The sequence below is a fragment of the Anser anser genome (genome assembly GCF_964211835.1).
Source record: "Anser anser genome assembly, chromosome: 1".
Classification (NCBI taxonomy): domain Eukaryota; kingdom Metazoa; phylum Chordata; class Aves; order Anseriformes; family Anatidae; genus Anser; species Anser anser.
Window position 1 is genome coordinate 140802779 of NC_139720.1, and position 18710 is coordinate 140821488.

The following is an 18710-nucleotide window of genomic DNA, read 5'->3' on the forward strand; positions in this document are numbered from 1 at the left end:
GACTCAGCTCTTAATGGCCTAGGCTATCAAAGATAAGCTCATTAGGCATATTATCAGCATAATTGATGCTTATAACCTCTCTCTTTTCAGCTTTAGTGATGAAGCCTAGATGAGGAAAAAAAAAACTGTACAGTTGAAGAAGAGAGTCAGCAATGGGAAAAGCTCTGAGGAGAGCTTGAAATTCAAAGATACTGGGCATTGGAGGCTGGAATGTGGTTAACAGCAGGAGAAATCAGAGAGCAGACACCCAGCAAAATACAGAGAGGTTTGGCCAGTGGGATGGAGGATGGCCAGAAGCAGGCATGAAGAGAACTGCACAGGAAGGAGATATCTACAGATGGCAGGAATGGAATCAGAGCACAGAGTAATCCTCTGACACTCCCCAGCTTTAGTGCTTTAATTCAATTAACCCAAAAAATAGCAAAGGGCCCACCTTTGGTTCAGGTTATCCAGTGGATCTAGTCCTTGGCACTTGGCTCCTTTAGCTTTTCCAGTCGCATCATGTTTCTAGATGGTAATATCTTGTAAGGACCGTGCATAATCTGGAGTGAGTTAAAGCCAACCTTCTTCTGCCTCCTTTCCTCCAGAAGACCCCATAAAAAGGAAGTGCATATGCATCCTAACTAACAACAAAATACTTGCCATTTTGCCACCCAAAAGCTAGGGCCAGACTTGTGCATGTGTGTTTTGCACAGCTTGAAGGTTGAATTTGCAGCCCGACTCATATATGCAACCTCACCTACCTGGACTGGTGTGGGCAGGGAGCACTAGGATATGAGTTCCGATACAAATATTTATGCCTTCTCAAGCCTTACGAACAAAGTTTTACTTAGAAAGGGAAAGGAGAGGCTGAAATCTTTGGGGTGTCTATATTGCCATCGTCTTTGGCTAGCAACCACTGCATTTTATAGGCTTCTTAAGGCTAACTCTTGTTTTTATTAATCATGGATTACAGGTCCTCAGGTTTTAATATAAATTTCCAGGACTTTGGATTCCTCATGTGACTGAGAGATTGTTATAGTCAATGGAAAAAAAAATTCCCTGCCTACTGGTATTCTAGCTTGCCTATATTAATAATTAAAACAAACAAACAAAACCGCCACCGACCCCACCACCACCACCACCACCAAAAAGTTTACTAGCAGCAAAGAGAGTCCTAGTCAGTGATAATGAGAACAGCAGTTTTTCAACTCTTGACCAGTGGGGTACTGCATACCTTCTACACTTTTTTTTTCATGGTGAAGCTTTCCAAGGGTGGCCCTTGACTCTGAAGTGTTCAAATAAAATGTCTTTAAGCTGTTTCGAAATTAAGGTCTTCAGAGGTTCCCACCCAATCTTTCCATTGCTGTATCTATTTGTAAAACTCAGCTATGAGAGCTGGTGATTACATAAAAACTTTTAGCTTCTGTTTAATATATTAACACTAAGCTTGTTTCCTCTTGCTCCTTTACTTGTAGGAGTAAGCTTGTTAACATGAACCCTGAATGCTCAAAACACAACACAAAAAAAAACAATTTTTTAAAATACAGACCACCAACTTACAGACTATTTCTCTCCGTTGTGGGGTTCTGCCTGACAAATGTGGAATATCTGGTGTTGAAGGCTCAGCCAGTATCACATAGCCTAAGTACAATTCATCCCTGGGTTAGGCTCTCCAAACCTGCCATCACACAAACAGCTAAACAAACAGCTTAAGGGTCATACAAACACGTGTCATTTCTTACCTGGAGCTGAACATTGCAACTGAAAGTTTAATATTACCACATACACAATCCTTAATTCACTTTCAGCTACTGTTTGCTGAATATGCAGTACAAAAGCTCATCTACGCACCTTTTTTGTACGGGATCAGAGCACAAACTTACCTATTGCTCAGTGGTTCAGCTCAGCAAGCAAGTACTTTTCAATATTTGAAATGCCTGACTGTTTTAGCATCTCCGCTACCATTTATAAATATATTTTTTTAAAAATAGAGAGACTAGACCACATTTTTAGGAAAACTGTTACAGATTTTCAACTGCTCAGAAGCTATGCGTAGAGCAAGGCCTTTAGAAGAATCCAGCCTGCATGTAGGACCTTAGGTGGACACCTGGGAGATGATCCAGACATTTTTGAAGTTGATGGAGATACAAATTAATTCCTAGGGTGTTTTTTTCCTCTCACTGTAGTTCAAATTCCTAAAGACACTGCTTCCCAACATGCTGAGCCCTTTCAGAAAATGGTGCAACTCTCCAGTGTCTCAGGGTTGACCATGGTGCCCGTCACTAGCAGCACCTACAGGGAGCCAACGCTGAGGCCATCCCCGCTAGGTCCCACAGCTCTCCAGACATACAACCGCAGGCACCAATCTTCAGTGTCAGGGCCAAGGTGGAAGATGGCAGCCCTGTCTGAGGAGCTCATGAGGCTGGGCAGGGGCCACGGCCACTCCAGCATTTCTGAAATAGGGCAAAAGGACTTTTGTTCATTCCTGATCACCCATGGTGTTAACTCCATGTGTATGCAAGTTGAGAACTGGTTAACCAAGGAAAAAATTTGACATTGAAAATTATTTTTTATTGTTTCTCTCCTTTTTCTGTGCAGGATAATATTTTTGTACATTCCCTTTACTAACAAAGCTACAGACTGCAGAAAACCAGGCCAATCCTCCCTTTTCCCCTTGCACCAACAAAACTCATAGGCATTTCCATGTTCCAGGAGCTGGGAAACCCAGGAAACCCTGCTGGGTCTGCAGTAGCCACAGAGTAGACAGCAGGACTGGTTAAGTACTCTGCTTTAGCACAGGATTTGTGAGTACTAATATCAGTGCCAATATCAGGCCGTGTTCTGTGGTGTGGCGTTAAATCCCAGCCTGAGGAGATGCTGCGAAGCCTCACGTCACGTCCAGTGGAGATAATCATAGAACCATAGAATCATTAAGGTTGGAAAAGCCCTCCAAGACCATCTGGTCCAACCATCCCCCTACCACCAATGTCACCACTAAACCATGTCCCTAAGCACCATGTCCAACCTTTCCTTGAACACCCCCAGGGGCGGTGACTCCACCACCTCCTTGGGCAAGCTGTCCCAATGCCTGACTGCTCTTTCTGAGAAGAAATGTCTCCTCATTTCCAGCCTGAACGTCCCCTGGCACAACTTGAGGCCATTCCCTCCAGTCCTATCACCAGTTACCTGTGAGAAGAGGCCGACCCCCAGCTCCCCACACCTTCCTTTCAGGTAGGTGTAGAGAGCAGTAAGGTCTCCCCTGAGCCTTCTGTTCTCCAGACTAAACAACCCCAGTTCATTATTCCCACAGTATTTTGGGGGCCGTGTGCCTCAGCCCTGCCACGTGTCTTCAGGGAGAAATCGGGACGTTACAGCGGGGAGCTGTGGGCTCAGTCACTGATGGCGATTGCCCGCTGTGCTCGGGGCCCGGGATGAATGCCGGCACAGCCCGGGCGAGCACTTCAGCGGAAATTTTTTTTCTCTCTCAACCCACACCTCCTCCGCCACCTCCCCGCCGTGTAATGGAAAGTCAAAGGCGGCAGATAACGTGGCATCCGCCGCCTTGCACCCAGGGCCGTGTGTGTCTGTGTGTGTGTATGCTGGGGGGATCCGCTTCCCCGGGCAAGCGACAGCCCCGGGGCGAGGCGAGGCGAGGCGAGGCGGCGTGGCGGCGGGTCCCCCGGGGCCGTGTGGCCGCGGAAGCGCCGCTCTCGCTCCGAGTTCCCCCGTGGCGGGGGCGCCCGGGTCCTCCCCACCGCCACCAGCACCAGCGCCCCCGGTTCTTTCCCCGGCTCCCTGCCCGGCCTCCCGCTGCCCAGGGGCGCACAGAAGCGGCCCCGCCATGACGAAGGGTTTCACCCCCCGCCCCGCCCGCCCAGCGCCCCGGGCCGGCTCCGGCGGCGGGCCGGGGCGAGGCCCGCGGGAGGAGGGCTCGGCTCGCCGCCTGCCCACGTCCCCTCCCCGGCCGAGGAGGAGGAGGAGGAGGAGAAAGCGAGCGAGGGCCAAGCGGAGCAGTTGGGAGAGGGTTTGAAAGAGCCCTCCTCCCTCCCCCCGGAGGGGAAGAGGAAAGCGAGAGCCGTGGCGAGCGGCTGAGGATGATAACTTAGGGCGGCGGGGCGGGCGGCCGTGCCTCGGGGGGGAGCTGCCCGCGCTGCCCCCGGCCTTTCTCGCCCCGTCCCGGCTCGGAGCGAGCCCGGAGGGAGGCAGAGATGTCCCAGGGCGCTGCAGGAGGCGAGGGAGCGCCCCAGGTGCGGCCGGAGGGGAAGGAGAGGCAGAGGAAGAGGAGGCGGCGGAGGAGGAAGGAGAGCAAGACGCGGCTGGTGCGCTCCAACTTGCTGCTGCTGCCCGAGGCCGAGGCGGAGAAGTCCAAGAGGACCTCGCTGGCCAGCAACCGCCTCAAGACCACCAAGTACACGGCCCTCTCCTTCCTGCCCAAGAACCTCTTCGAGCAGTTCCACCGCCTGGCCAACGTCTACTTCGTCTTCATCGCGCTGCTCAACTTCGCGCCGGCCGTCAACGCCTTCCAGCCGGAGCTGGCCCTGGCCCCCGTGCTCTTCATCCTGGCGGTCACGGCCATCAAGGACCTGTGGGAGGACTACAGCCGCTACCTCTCCGACAAGGAGATCAACCACATGGAGTGCCTGGTGTACAGCAGGTCAGGCTGGGCGCTAGGGATGGGGAGCGCCGTGACGGGGCTGCTGGGTGCATGGGACGTGGGCTAGGGGACGTGTGGACACATGGTAGCGAGCACACCTGCTCCTGAGGGGTTTCGTGTCCACGTCGAGCGTGAAGAAGCTCTCGGTTATCCTTGGAGTTGGCATCTCCCGTGTCTTTCCTCGGAGCTGCAGGTGTTCCTAAAGCCCGGTACCTTTGGATGAGAGCGGATTCACTCCGATCAGTGGGACTTCCACAGCACGTTATAGATTTATGAGTAAGCGACAGTTAAGTGTAGGTCTACGTCTAAGGGGTGTTTTATGTTTTAAAGGAGGGACCGTGCATCACAGTGACAGCAGCATCGCAAGCATTGCTTGATTCACAAGCCCTTGTGCGACTACTTCCCAGTAAGAGCGGTCAGTTACACTGGTGTGTAGTTTCAGGCATTCATTTGGTTTAAGTACTGTGAGACATCACTGAAGTAATCTACTAATAAATCTTTGCTGTGCCAGGGGTAGAGGCCGAAGGCGTCTGCATTTGAGTTAAGAGTGTGAGGTTTCGTGGCAGGAATTGGTGAGCCTGACCTGTGTCCGCATTTCTGGAGAATGTGAGGCAGTCCCTTCACTGAACGTGTACTCCTAAGTGAATAGTCCCAAGTGTCATCATTCCCTGTGACTTTGCCATCTCCCAAAGCTTGTGGTTGGAGCACTATATCGTTTATCCCCTTCAGATATTTTGTTGCTGTTTTTAATGATCTGAGCTCCAGGTTTAGATCACGTCCTTGTTATCCATAAGTAAGACTGAAATGTCTTTTGCATTAACATTTATGTGCAAAAAATCCACCTTTAGAGAACTTTTGTTTTCCTCTCCATGCTAGGTAGTCACCTCATAGCAGCTCAGGCTAAGATTTTTTGGGGGATTGAGAGAAGAACATAGTTTCCAAGAGAGTAGGTTTCGTTTCTCATTCTGATGTGTAGATCTAACAGAATAGAAACACGTGCCAAGAAGCTTAAGCTCCAATTCCACAAGCTGTCTGGGAGGGGTCCTCTGGGCTGACGTAAGCATGAAGGCAGGGAGCAGCTCTCCTATTTCAAGAAAGGCGTGTGAAAAAAATAAAATGCTAAAAAGAACTCAGAACAGTCTGCAGTTTCAGCATGCAGCAGGCTCAGTTTGTTATTTTACAAACTCATATCACACAAGAAATCTCACCCTGGGATATTCCCCTGCCCCTAGACATGCATGCCTGGGAACACAAATAAAATAGGCTTCTTTCTGTAAACTAAAATGAATATAACCCAGCCACATCACGTACATGGGCATTACTAACCCAGGGCACTGCCCAGTGCCTTGCATGCTTGTAGCCACCCTTAACTCTGTGAACGCTTCTGGAGTTGAAGGAAACGAGTGGCAGGAGGGCTAGTAAGGGACTACGCTTGCACAAAAATAAAATAGTATTAATGTGGATGGCCCCTACCAAATAGAACCAGGTTAGAAATAAGCTGCCGTGTCTCCTAGGTTGAAAATCAAAAAATACCTGTTGCAGAAACTGTTCAAGATACTAATGAGTACCAGCACTGGAATGTTAATTCTGGAAAGTTTCTCCCCCTGCAATTTTCCATATCCCTGTCTGCTGCTGAAAAGGTGGATGTGATGATGAGAAAAGGTGTACCTTTGGTCTTGGTATCGCTTGTACCATTTTGGGTGTCACAGCTAAGTGCGTTGCCCTTTGTAGTGCTTATACTGTGCCAGAGTAAAATTGAGAGTTATTCCTTTTGCTGCAGAAGTTGGATTACTTTTGAGTGGCGCTTGTATGGATTAATTTGGGAATAGTTTCAGTAGTCTCTGCGTTTGCAAGAAAGGTGCATTTGGGCCTAATCCCTGCAGGGCAATGACTGTGGAAGCTGAGGAACTCTGACAGCTGTTCAAATAGAGTTTCTGGCTAGGAGCAGGGATGGGTGATGCTTCCTTACAGCTGTCAGCAGAAGCCTAGTTCCTGATAGCAGTTTGACTATTTCCACCCTTAGGCAGTCCTTCGGAAAAGCTCCACTCCTGCAATTGAAAAGGAAAAACAAAACAGGTAGCTAAAATGATTTTTTATATGGCTTTATCTACATACTTCTTCTTTTTCTATCCTTAATTTCAACATCACAAAATCACTTTTTTAAATGTCCTCCAGCCTCAGTGGGTGAGATGGGACGAGAACTTGCTGGTTTTGCAGATACAGACAAAGATTCTCGGTAACGTGCATGACTTCTGGAGCTGAAGCGGGAAGCAGGAACCAAGGTTGAGTGGTATCAAGGTATCAAGGTCATGGAAGTCACTGGGCATGAGTTCAGAAAAGCAGTTTTCTCCAAAAGGTGTCGTGCTAGGAGAAGCACAAGGAATTGGATGTGACTTTTACTTTGTTTCCTCAGACTCATTGTTTCTGGAAAAATGCTGAAGTGTAGGTGTCACGTAAAGAAGCAATAAGTGACAGCTTTTCTCTCCACATCCGTTTCGTGCTGATCACTTTATCAGTTCTTCTACCTTTTGACCAAGCCAGACTGACTGTCTCTTCCTTGTGGTGACAGTGGAGCCGACTTTGATGCCGATGCTGCCCTCAGTACAGATGCTTCCGTAGGTAGGGCAGGTGGATGGACACAGCTGCAGTCCCGTGCAGCTACCAGGGAGCAGAGACCCTTCTCTTGCTGGCCGTAGATCTGTAAGACGGGATGTGTGTGAGTGCCAGGTTAGTCCTCCGCGCTGTCATGGGCCCCCCATTCCAGCCACCCACCCACCCCGCTGAAAGAACCACTTCAAACACCAGCAGCAGCGCTCAAACACAGGCAACAGCAAGTGACAAGCTGCAATCAGCTTGAGACAGGACCTTTTGCAGAGAAAAGCCCTCTGTCTTAGGTAATGTTTAGCAGCTAAGTGAAGTTTCGTGTCAGATCGCATATGTTCTGCCATGCGTCCTCTATGCCGGCTCGCTAGGAAGAGGCTCCAGCAGCGCGAGGGCAGCGCCCACGGCCAGGTTCCCCGGCACAGCCTACACGGCCTGGTGGTGTCAGTAATCTGAACCCGGGGCTTGAAATGCTGCTCTCCTGCTGCGCTGGCTGCTTAACAGCTGGTGTGCAGGCGAGGCCTCCTTCCTCCCGCCGTCCCAGCGGCGTGGACTCAGATGACCCGTTCGCGTACAACCGCTGCCGAATCAATGAGTCAGTGGCTCAGAGCTGGCAAGACTTATCAGACGATAGAACAGAAAAGGATGATGCAACCTCAAGTAAAAAGCTAGGAGATGCAGCTTGCTTTCGGAGGAGGAGACAGCTTTCGTGTAGAAATTCTGGATGTTTTGGAGAGTCCCTCAAAAGCTATTGCTTTCTAGAGTCGGCGGGTGGACAGGGAAAAGACCCAGTTCTTCAAATAAATCGAAAGAAGCTGTTGATTTTGAATTGGCAGCGTATGTCGTGGAATGAAACGCTGGAGAACTGCACGCTTGTGTTGCTGCTTGATGGATTTTGCGGGTGCGCCTGTAAGAGCGTGCACGTTTGATAGGCAAAGAGGGAAGGTTTCTTAGCCAAGAGGAGTCAATAGGGCCTCTCCCTGGAAGCCTTTCAAGGCACCTGTCCTGTTGAGACGACAGAGGACACTAGGCACTCTTTAGGAGGACATTTGCACAGGTCACCTAGAATTTAGGTTCAGTGCAGGTGCTCGTTAGAAAGGCTGGATCCCAGAAGAGCACACAAACTCTTGCTTAGTTGGTTTGGAGGGAAGTTACAAAGGCATTAGAGCACAGACCAGAATATTGTTTTGCGTGCATAACTTTTGCAATTCGGTGATCACCTTAGTCTCATCTCTTTGTTCCTCTTCCTCATTTCCATGACCCAGGGATGGATGTCGATGACTGGAGATCACAAATTTGCAACCTCGCGGTGAAATCTTGTTTGGTTTGTTACTTTTCTGGGTTATTATCTTGGGCCTGGAGGACGAAAGCATGTTTTTTCTTTGCAGTTACATGTAAATGTTTGCTCCAGATAGTTCCAGGATGCACACATTACTGCTGCTCTTAAATATTTGGTAGAACTAAATTTGTCATTGGATGCAAAGTGTTAAAACTCTTCTAAGCAGGGGCTTTGTTTTTGGTGTGCTGTTACAAAGTATGGTATATATTTGCATGGTATGTGAATAGGAGATGAATAGTGATAACTACAATCACAACAAATAATGGCACTCATCCAGCAGGGAATTACATTTTGTTACTGACTAAGTGCTGTGTTGGTGAAATAATCTCTTCTAACGTTTTTCTGGGAGCCTTATGTTTAAAACCGAAGGGCTTTGCTTTTTAAATCTACTCTCTAATTCTTGCTGTGTCCATTGAAGAGTATTGTGAAAGACTGTAATGGTGTCTGCATACTGATCAGAGAGTGATAACCGCTTCTTCTGTCAACCTGTGACTTAGAAAATCCATGACAAATTGGAATTTATGACCTGGCATTTGTCTCCCCCGAGGTGTGGAAAATGTTTAATGGGGCACTGAGGCAGCTATCAAAGCAAGCTGGTTTACATTAAATGTTAATTTCCTTCTGCAGAACTCAAGAGGAGGAGAAAAGAGGGCTTGATGTGGGCAACTTGTTTCACACAATTTCCAAAATTTGCTTCCTTCTTCTTCCCTTCTGTCAGCCCGCCAGTGAAAGCAATTCCAGCCCGAGAGAAAAAAGACAGAGCCGTGTCACCGAATCCTCACAAGGGCACTGCTGTTGCCACTCATGGCCTCTGAAGTAACCACACGAGGACTCGATGTGCAGCCGCTCCAGTTCTTGGGTCTCACACATTTTCCTGGCAACGCCAGCCTCTGGGGAGGTGGGTTGTGATCATCTCCCACACTACCCGAATAGACCAGAGTAGCTTCTGGTCCCGGGTACTGCAGGCAGGGTATGACATTTCTCACCAGAAGAAATACACTTGTCTCATCCCTTCCAGAAAGCAAATGTCACTAGATGTGATTCAGAAGGAAACTACCTGGGATTACTCAGTTTCCTCTGTGAGTGAGCTTCATGCACAGGAAGCTGAAAGCAGAAAGTAGTGGTCTGAATCTGTGTCAGAGAAGCCAGTGTTCCCTCCTCCAGTTTTGGAGAGGTGCTGCTCTGTTCATGTTACTGTGTCTTTGTCCTCAGTTTGGTCCAGGCTGGCAGTGAGTAAGCTCCCTGAGAGATGTAGTAGAGGCTTTTCTGTCAGACTAATGGAGTACTTTCATTCTGCAGTGGAGTTTCTTACATTAGCAAGGGAAGCCTGTGCCAGTTTGCCAAGATGCAGCCAGCCGTGATGCACAGGAGAACCCCTGTGTCCATCTCACTCTATGCGTGCGGTTTATTTGCCGTTCAGCGGAGGGCACATTTTCCAGATGCCTGAGTTTCACTACTTGAAAAGGCAAATGCTTGCTTCTTATTGGTAAGCTCTTTAGTTTGCATAGGATGTCATGAGAGCAGTTGCAGGCTGTTTCGCACGCTTCTGGCTAACTGCCAGAGAAGACACTGCTAATCTCGACTGAAAGACCCAGCGATACCTCCAGATTAATTTGTGCGGATACGTGCTGCGCTCTGTAGGCACTCTATAGCTCATGTGAAGCAGGCTGCAGCCCACACGTACAGGTGGCCACTTTGTGTGCAGATCTGCTTGCTCTCACGTGTCGTGTCATCTTGAGATCGTGCCTACTGCTAGAGGTGGCTGGCAGAAGATTCTGTCAAAGTGTATTTCCAAAGAGACTGTACGAGGCAAAAGAATACCCTGTATTGTTTGGCTCTGCCAGAAACCGTGATTCCAGATCCCACCTTGCATGTGTCACCTGGTCAGCAGAACGGACGATGTGTATGTTGGTACTGTGACCACCATGCCACAGGTCGATTGGACTGCTCATGAGCTAGCATGGCGCAGTTTAGCCAGGGCACTCTTTCCCCCAGCAGAGCGCTCCTCCAGATGAGAGCAGCCCTCATACTGTGCCTGGGAGGCCTTAGTTGTACTGTGGTGAAGGGTCTGGAGGGGAAGATGTATGAGGAGCGGCTGAGGTCCCTTGGTTTGTTCAGCCCAGAGCAGAGCAGGCCGAGGGGAGGCCTCATGGCGGCCTGCAGCTCCCTCACGAGGGGAGCGGAGGGGCAGGCGCTGAGCTCTGCTCTCTGGGGACAGCGACAGGACCCGAGGGAACGGCATGGAGCTGGGACAGGGGAGGGTCAGGCTGGGTGTTAGGGAAAGGTTCTGCACCGAGAGGGTGGTCGGGCACTGGGACAGGCTCCCCGGGGCAGTGGTCACAGCACTGAGCCTGCCGGAGTTCAAGAAGCATTTGGACACCGCTCAGACACATGGTCTGATTTTGGGTGGTGCTGTGTGGAGCCAGGAGTTGGGCTCATTGACCCTTGTGGGTCCCTTCCAGCTCGGGATATTCTGTGATTCTGTGATTCTACCATGGGAGCGTCAGGGGACTGACTGACGTTGGCTGATAGGGAAGATGAAAAGAGAAGAAGGACGAGGCCCCCTGCCACTGGGCGGCCCCGTCCAGGCTTGCACAGCCCTGTCAGGTGGATGGGCAGGCTGCCGGCCTTGACACAGCAGCGGGTGCCATCTGGGTGCCATGCCTCATAGCCCAGCACTCTGCTCACTTGCAGCGTCATTGCTCTGCCCGAGAGCAGCCTGGCAGGTGCCCTTTCCTCTCCCCCCGCCACGCTCCTTTTGGTGGAGCTGTCGTGTGTATGCAGAGTGACGGCACTGCAGCTGGCCGGCCAAACGCACGGCCTCGGGGTTGTGCCCAGTTTTCAGGCTTTACAATGTGCAGGTGCGGTTTTAGGAACCACATACATTGAGAGCAATAAAGCCCACGAAAAGCAGAACACTTTGTTTCACTTCACATAGCTGCAGAGGCGAACCCGTTTCCACAGCTTACCCTCGGCCTCGGCGATTGTGCTTGGGAGCTGGCACCGGCACAACTATGCTCGCGGCCGGTCGTGCCTCTACGCAGAAGAGATCCGCAGCAGAAACACGAGGTGAGCCCTGCTGCTAGCCTGCAGTACGCCCTGCCTGACCCTGGCCCTCAGGGACACGGGGAGGGGAAGGACAGCAGCCAGAGTCCACGCACCGGGCGAGGGAGAGAGCATTTCAGTGAGTGGCACGGTTACAAAGCGAGGAGCCAACCTGGAGCTAAAAGACACTGACCTCTTACTGGTACTTCGCATAGATCCAGGCAGTTGCTTCCTCTGGCGTATGTCAAGCACAGATACTGACCCACACCCAAAAGGCAGCCGCAACACAGAGGTGTGAAAGACACGGCTTGTAGCTCTTCCTGAGGTACTGCTTGTGGTGTCGTGGAGGAGAGAGGAGGCAGAAAGAGCGTGAGAGTGACATCCTGTACCGGGAGCTTGAGTAGGCTTAATAAGGAGCTCAGCCAAGGCTGCGTACAGACACAACATACATCTTTGAACTGAAAGATTTGATAAAGCAAGCCTCAGATTTAGTTAGAGGAAGAGGACCTGCACATTTCTGAATGAGCTGGTTTAATCTTTGCTGCATGTCCAGGAAGTGGGAATGAGGGGGTTTCAAACTAAGAGTTTTCAGAGCGTGCAGGATGTCAGCTGAGAGGAACAACTTGCTCTCTTTCACCGTTTCTAGGATACAGCTACACAGCAAACTGCGAGCTACCCGGCGAGTGGTGTGTTCTGCCCTGGGGACTGCAGAGGCTTATGAGCTGGCACACTGTCTAGTTCTGTGCTCCAACAGGGGCAATGTTTTATTCTCTCCAGAGTATTAAAGGTGAAAATCTCAGCTGTGGTCAGCCTATGTCCTTAAAGCCATGTGTATGGTCAGAGGACAGTCTTGCACAAGCAAGGCGTGCATTTTCTTCACTCAAAGGGTGGTGAGGCACTGGCACAGGTTGCCCAGAGAAGCTGTGGATGCCCCATCCCTAAGGGTGTTCAAGGCCAGGCTGGATGGGGACCTGGCAAACCTGATCTAGTGGGTGGCATCCCTGCCCATGGCAGGGGGGTGGAACTGGATGATCTTTAAGGTCCCTTCCAACCCAAGCCATTCTATGATTCCATGATTTTAGGGGTAGAAAACATCTGCCATCTCTATTTTATTACAATTTTGTTCATTTCTTACCACAGTTTCTCTGGAGTGGTGTGGCAAGTAGGCCAGTCTCTCCCATGCAGAAGCCAACATTTGCATCATGCCCAGTTATTTTATAAGCCCAGACTCTGTTGGAGATTTGTTATAATAGGCATGGAGGTCACTTGTTTTGTTTTTATGTTCTGGTAGTCTGGAAATACTGACCTACTTCAAGGAAGAGTTTAAACGTTTGACTGACAGCTGCACTCCAGTTTTGATATGTCTCTGCTGCCATTATATTAACCAGAAAGTGTAAATGCTATTGCAGAATATTTGGTATTTCTGTAGTTTTGATGCTGGCTTTGGTTGTGTTTTTTAGAAGAGACAGTCCATCACTAAGTAACAGCATTTGTAACCACAGTTCTTTATCTTTGTACATTGCCTTGTGCTTGCTAGACTTCTCCTGGGCCATGCAGCCATATACCTACATGCTTGCCCTTCGTGCATTCACCTTCCTGCTTCCCTTTGGCAGGTTCCCGTGAGTAACAACCTGAATGTGCCTATTTTGGCTATGTTAGATGATTTTGTTCGTTCACCAACAAGTTGTTGGACAAGTTGTGAAATCTCCCGAAATACTGAGGCCAACATGCAAAATGCTGAACAGTAGTCACCTAAATGCAGCAGTGAGCAAGCTCAGGATCTCTCAAAGTGCAGACACCGAGCAAGGTACCTCAGAGGAGATGCCAGTGGATGAATTTCAGCAGACAGATTTAGCAGCCAAACCCTTAAAAATGCAGGAGATTCAATAAATGCATTAGAAAGAGATACCTGTTTGGGGCAAAAGTAAATTATAAGAAACCAGATATGATACCCTTAAATATGATGTTGCAAGTGTAGGACTTTTTTTTTTTGGGGGGGGGGGGCGGGCACCGCATTTATATTTGGGGGTTTAGATGCTTTCTGTATTTTCTTTTTCTTCCCTTTTCAAATTCCTGTATTCCCATTGTCAGCTTCCCCTTGCTGTACTTCCCCCTTTGTTGTACACCTGCAAAGCAGTGAAGCAGAAGTGTGGTCTTACACAGCTTACTGAACAAATAGATTTATTGTTTTTATTGAGAGCATTTGGATCTTCCCTCTTTGGCTGTCCTATGTTCAGATTTTATCAGAAGTGCTTGGAATCCCTGTCCTCCTGATAGACAGGTTGATTCCTGTCTTACCTCTTCTGCATATGCCCGTAGTTGGCTTCCACTGATTGTAGCTGTCAGGAAATCTTCTCACGTGCTAATTAGGCGCTCTCTGACCTGGCACGGGCATTTCCTGAAGCAGTCTGTCAGGTTCTTGCTGGGACAAGAGGAGAGGTTTATTTCAGCTTAGAGTTAGGTGTCCCATCTGACCAAGTCATCTAAACTTGTGCCGCAACCAGCGGAGAGCATTAAGCACTTCAGGGCAGAGTGAGGAAGTCCTTCCAGCTTGTTGGAGACACTTACCTTAGGAGAGTTTGAATCAGGAGGTCCGTACCTCTCTCTAGTGATGACACAGGTGAAGCCTGACTAGATGGCCTGCTAAATTTGGACAAGGTAAATCCCATTAGTAAACTAAGAGAGAATAGATTTTTTTAATTCCTGTCGATACTCCATACGATTTGGGGGCTGTAGAAGAAAAGCCTGTCCTGCTGCTTATATTTCATAATTCATTTAAGACTTCCGTACTGAGAGTTGTAGACACGAGTATGTTCACCTGTCAGGTGAAGGCAATAACTCAGGATCTACTCTTTATCTCCTGACGCATTTTGCCTTCAGCATTAACCATTAACATGTTGTTCATACTTGAGAATTGTGTTTGTGTAGTTTATCTCAATGCTGAGAAACAATGTAAGAGATGAGTCGCGAACAATAAATAATTTTCCCATTTGAATAACTGAAGGCATTTGCATTTCTGAGGAGTTTTTCAGGCAGCCCACGTAACATGAGGAATCTTGGTATTTTGGGATGCTATTTGCTCTTTTAACCTCAGATGAAGCTTTTGGGGAGGAGTGTTGAAACAGAAGGTAGGAGGTTCCTGCTTATGCTTTCTGCTGTTTGTCTGGATGTGCCTAAATGCAAAGTCAACTAAAACGTCTTTGCAAGCTGATTCTCTTAAAAATGCAGAGGATGTGTATTTGACATACGTATGGCTGTTACAAGAGGCATCACTGTCAGGTATCTTGCAAATACCACATATGGCTGTTATTTGGCTTATGCTTGATGTCTGGTAGGATCAGCTGTTAAAACCTGCTAGGGATAATGCTGAGTGGTGGGGGAAAGAATCAGAGGGATCAATGGCGAAAGTTCCCTGCTAATTCTGAGTATCACTGACTTACCCTTGGTTGTCAGTTTCTGTGCTGCAATTGCAGTGCCTGTCCCGAAGCACATGCAGACACACCATATAGCAATACAAAAGGTGCAGCACCATAAGAAGTCGTGCCACTGTTTGCTATATTGAAAGTCCTAAGTTCTGTTCACTTGATTGCAGTATTTGACATCTGCTCTTCCCGTTCATTCAGGCTTAAATGTACTGTCTCCTATCAGGTTTTTCTTACATATGTCCCTCATTCATTTCCAGTGCAGTTTCATCCCCCTCTCTGCTTTTGGTGACAGCATCAGGGTTATGTGTGGGAGCTCCTATTTCTGTCAAACCCTGTGGGAGCTTTCCAAAATGCATGTTCAACAGAAATCTGCGCCAGGGCTGAGCTGACTCTCAGTCTAGTGGTGCTGCTGTCTAATTTGCTGCACCCATTTTCCAGGAGCCCAATTTAAAGTCTGTAACAGAGCTTGCCATGGACTGAACAATCCATGATACTCCCTTAATTTGAGGACTGACAAAATAGACTCCATTTTTTAAGTCCTACCGCACTGTGTAATAAGCTTGATGTATTAACAGCAAAATAGCTGCCGGAAAAATATGTGTGTACCTGTAAGGCCATCTGCCAAAGAGCGTTGCAGTGTAGGATCTTCAGCCTGACGGGGTGTCACTATGCATAGAGCTCACAAACCTAGCGCTGAAAGGTCGCCAGGATGAAAAGTCAACAACCAGTGGGTTTTGTGTATTTTTCAAGTGTCCAGTCATTGATTTGGTTTTTATTTTTCTCCAGTTAATAAGCCAAGTAGAAGCTATCAGTTATTTTCACGCTATCAGTTATTTTAAAAAACTGGCTAAGAATCTGTCTGATCACTACCAGTCTCACTGAAGATAAAACTCGTGAAAAAACTTAAGTCCAAAAAGGTTATTCCTTTTCATACATAAGTGTGGAAGATAAGAGTGAATAATCCATCATGATAAAGACAGCAATAGTGTCTCCTAAGCTCATGCAGCATCTCTACCTTTTAAAGCTTATGTTCAGCATTTCAGTGTAAGATTTCTCTCAAATTCCCCATGGTTATTCTAAATTCAATCCTCCTTGGAATGCAGGGAGCAAAAGAGAAGGAGGAGAGTTTCTGAGTTTATTTTCAGTGGCATTTGGTTTGGCTTGGAGGATTTTTATAATGCTTATTTTGTCATGGCATATTAATCCATGTCCTTCCTCTGCTGCTCCTAAGTTGGAAACTTTCCATTTTACATCTGGCAGGCTTGTCCCCAGTTGTTTAACCTTTATGCTTTATCACTGGCAGTAGCTGTTCTGTGCAGCCAATCCAGCCTTTTAGTCATAATAACATTCCCTTAAGCTGTCCTATCTAGCAGCTTCTGGGAAATATTTTTGTTTTGTTTTGTTTTTATTTTTTTATTATTTTTTTTACCCACTGTCCACTTTTACAGAAAGTATGCCTGCGTTGGTAGTGCTGCACCCTGCCAAAAAGTCTTAAGAAAAAATGCGATCTGTATTCTTTATTTTTCACCCCTAAAGGAAGGTTTAGATCTACAACCCCATCTACACAAGTGGCTAAAGCCAACGGTGAATTGTCCAGGTAGTCGAGCAGTATTCAGACTAAATTCAGATCCTACTGCTGGTCATTTGAGAGCAGTGTTCTTACTCTCCAGTTACTAGATACACAACCAGATGTCCAGCACTTCTGTGAGATGTCTCCTCCTATGCGTCTTGCTCTTTTCTGACCTGTTTTTGTTAACTGACCAGTTCCAGCTTGATGCCACAGCAATTGGTTTCCTTGAGGTCGCACACAGTGTGGAAATTCCACCAGCACGAGGCAGGGTCCCCAGTCAGTGTTCCCTCTAACTTCTCTTCAGGTGCCACACACCAGTACGTATTTAATGGGAACTCTAAGGTATACAATTCACAGTGGGAAAATATGAGCCAGGTATTTAGAAAACTTAATCTGTTCATCTTTTTGCCCATGTACAAATCAAATAATATGCAAAGCTCAGAAAAAAAGAGGTTTTGTTTTGTTTTCAGGTTGATTTCCTAGGCAACTGCTTACCTGAGTGCCAGTCCTTAAAACTCACAGCTATAAAAGGCGTGTAAAAGTGTGTAAGAATGAAGCAGGGCTGTCCCAGCAGGTATGTCCAAATACCTCCAGAGCACCGTGCAGAGGTGGGTGCTTCTTGCTCTGGAAGCAAGGTGGGCCACTGCTGCTGTGCTGCCTCTTAGCAGCGCTTATCTGCTCGAGCACAGCAAGTTCACGACACAGTTTTCTGTTTGGGGATGGGGCATAGCTGGTAGGCTATAGGGCCCTGCACCCTGCTCCGTTTTGTACACTTCGCAAGTGTACAAAATACTTAGACTGAAACAAGCCCATGCTCAATTGCAATAAATGCAGGTACAAACTGCATAGCTTTATTTTCAGGGGTCATATCAGTATAAGTGTGACCAAGTGGCTGGTAAACCCTGATTCCTGTTACTGGCAGTTAACACAGCACTGTTTCCTGAGTGATTTTGGCTGAGGAACTAATTTATTAATTTGTGAAAAATAGAATCCTGGTGAAACGTTGTTGTTGCTGGTTTTTTGAAAAACATGTCTATAATGACATAGATGTGATTTACCACATCAGCACAGATAAGATTAGCAGAAGATTCACGATCCACAGTTGAAAAGCAAACTAAACAAGCCGGATTTAAGCTTAAGAGATTCAGCAGATGTTAACAAGTACAATTATTTCTGCCACCTGAATCCATTTTTACGGAGAACTTCAATGAACCCAAAAAGCTGCTTTTGAATGCTTATGAAGGAAGCACAACAAGATTTCCAGAGCTTCAAGAAAATAACCTGTGCTGCAGCAGCTTAGGCAGCTCATGTTCCAGAGTAATGTTTACCCTGCTTGAAGTCAGCAGGAGAACTCTCTTTGAGCCATGATTTTTCCCCTGGCTTTCTAAAATAAGATCATTATGGCAAGTCAGACACAGCAGAATCCGAATTTTACAAGAACATTTAAATCCAATTTTACAAAAAAAGGCTAAGTGCTAATAGAAAGCAAGTGTAAATAAAAACTGCTAATGACCGTAAGCGGTTATTAAAATATTTTTAAATAGTCATAAATAATTTTTGTAGAATTATGTAGTATAATATTATAAATACTAAATAATACTGAATTGTTTTTAAAATACTTTTCAGACCCAAACTTGTGGTTTTAATGTTCCTAGCAAGAGTTGGGCTGTAAGCGTCTAGCAGTAGGATGGGGAGGGATCTTCTGGAAGAGAACAGGAAGAAAATTCAGTTAACTAGCAAAGAGGCAGGCCATGTGATTGCTTTAGAGGCCTGAAAAGTGAAAATTAAAGTACCTCCAAAAAGCTCCACTATCTTCTCACGTGGCACATACCTCCTCACAGTGAAGAGGCCTGCCTACTGCTGGATCTGATGTCCACAGTGTGAGGTACTGGGACTCCCTGCTTAAACTTCTCTGACTTTCGTACTCGATGTCTGCCCCTGTCTGTCCCTGTAGCGAGCTCTGTCCATGGCAGTTGGTGTGGAGAACTCAGGACGTTTACGCCGCCATTTATGGATCTCATTTATGAGGCGTGTGTTGGCACTGAAGCAGGCCGCTGTGTGTCTGTGGGCAGAGCACAGCGTTATCCACATCTC

The 18710-nt window shown here is 47.6% G+C and overlaps 1 protein-coding gene across 1 annotated transcript in view; it reads left to right on the forward strand.

The window, feature by feature from the left end:
* The first annotated feature begins 3233 nt into the window (after window positions 1-3233).
* The window catches only part of ATP10A (ATPase phospholipid transporting 10A (putative)), a 113979-nt gene continuing 98502 nt past the window's right edge, over window positions 3234-18710 (forward strand). The window contains exon 1 of the mRNA XM_083847825.1: window positions 3234-4636. Within this exon, the coding sequence (XP_083703951.1) occupies window positions 4191-4636 (446 nt within the window). The 5' untranslated portion in view covers window positions 3234-4190. The remainder of the gene's footprint in view (window positions 4637-18710) is intronic.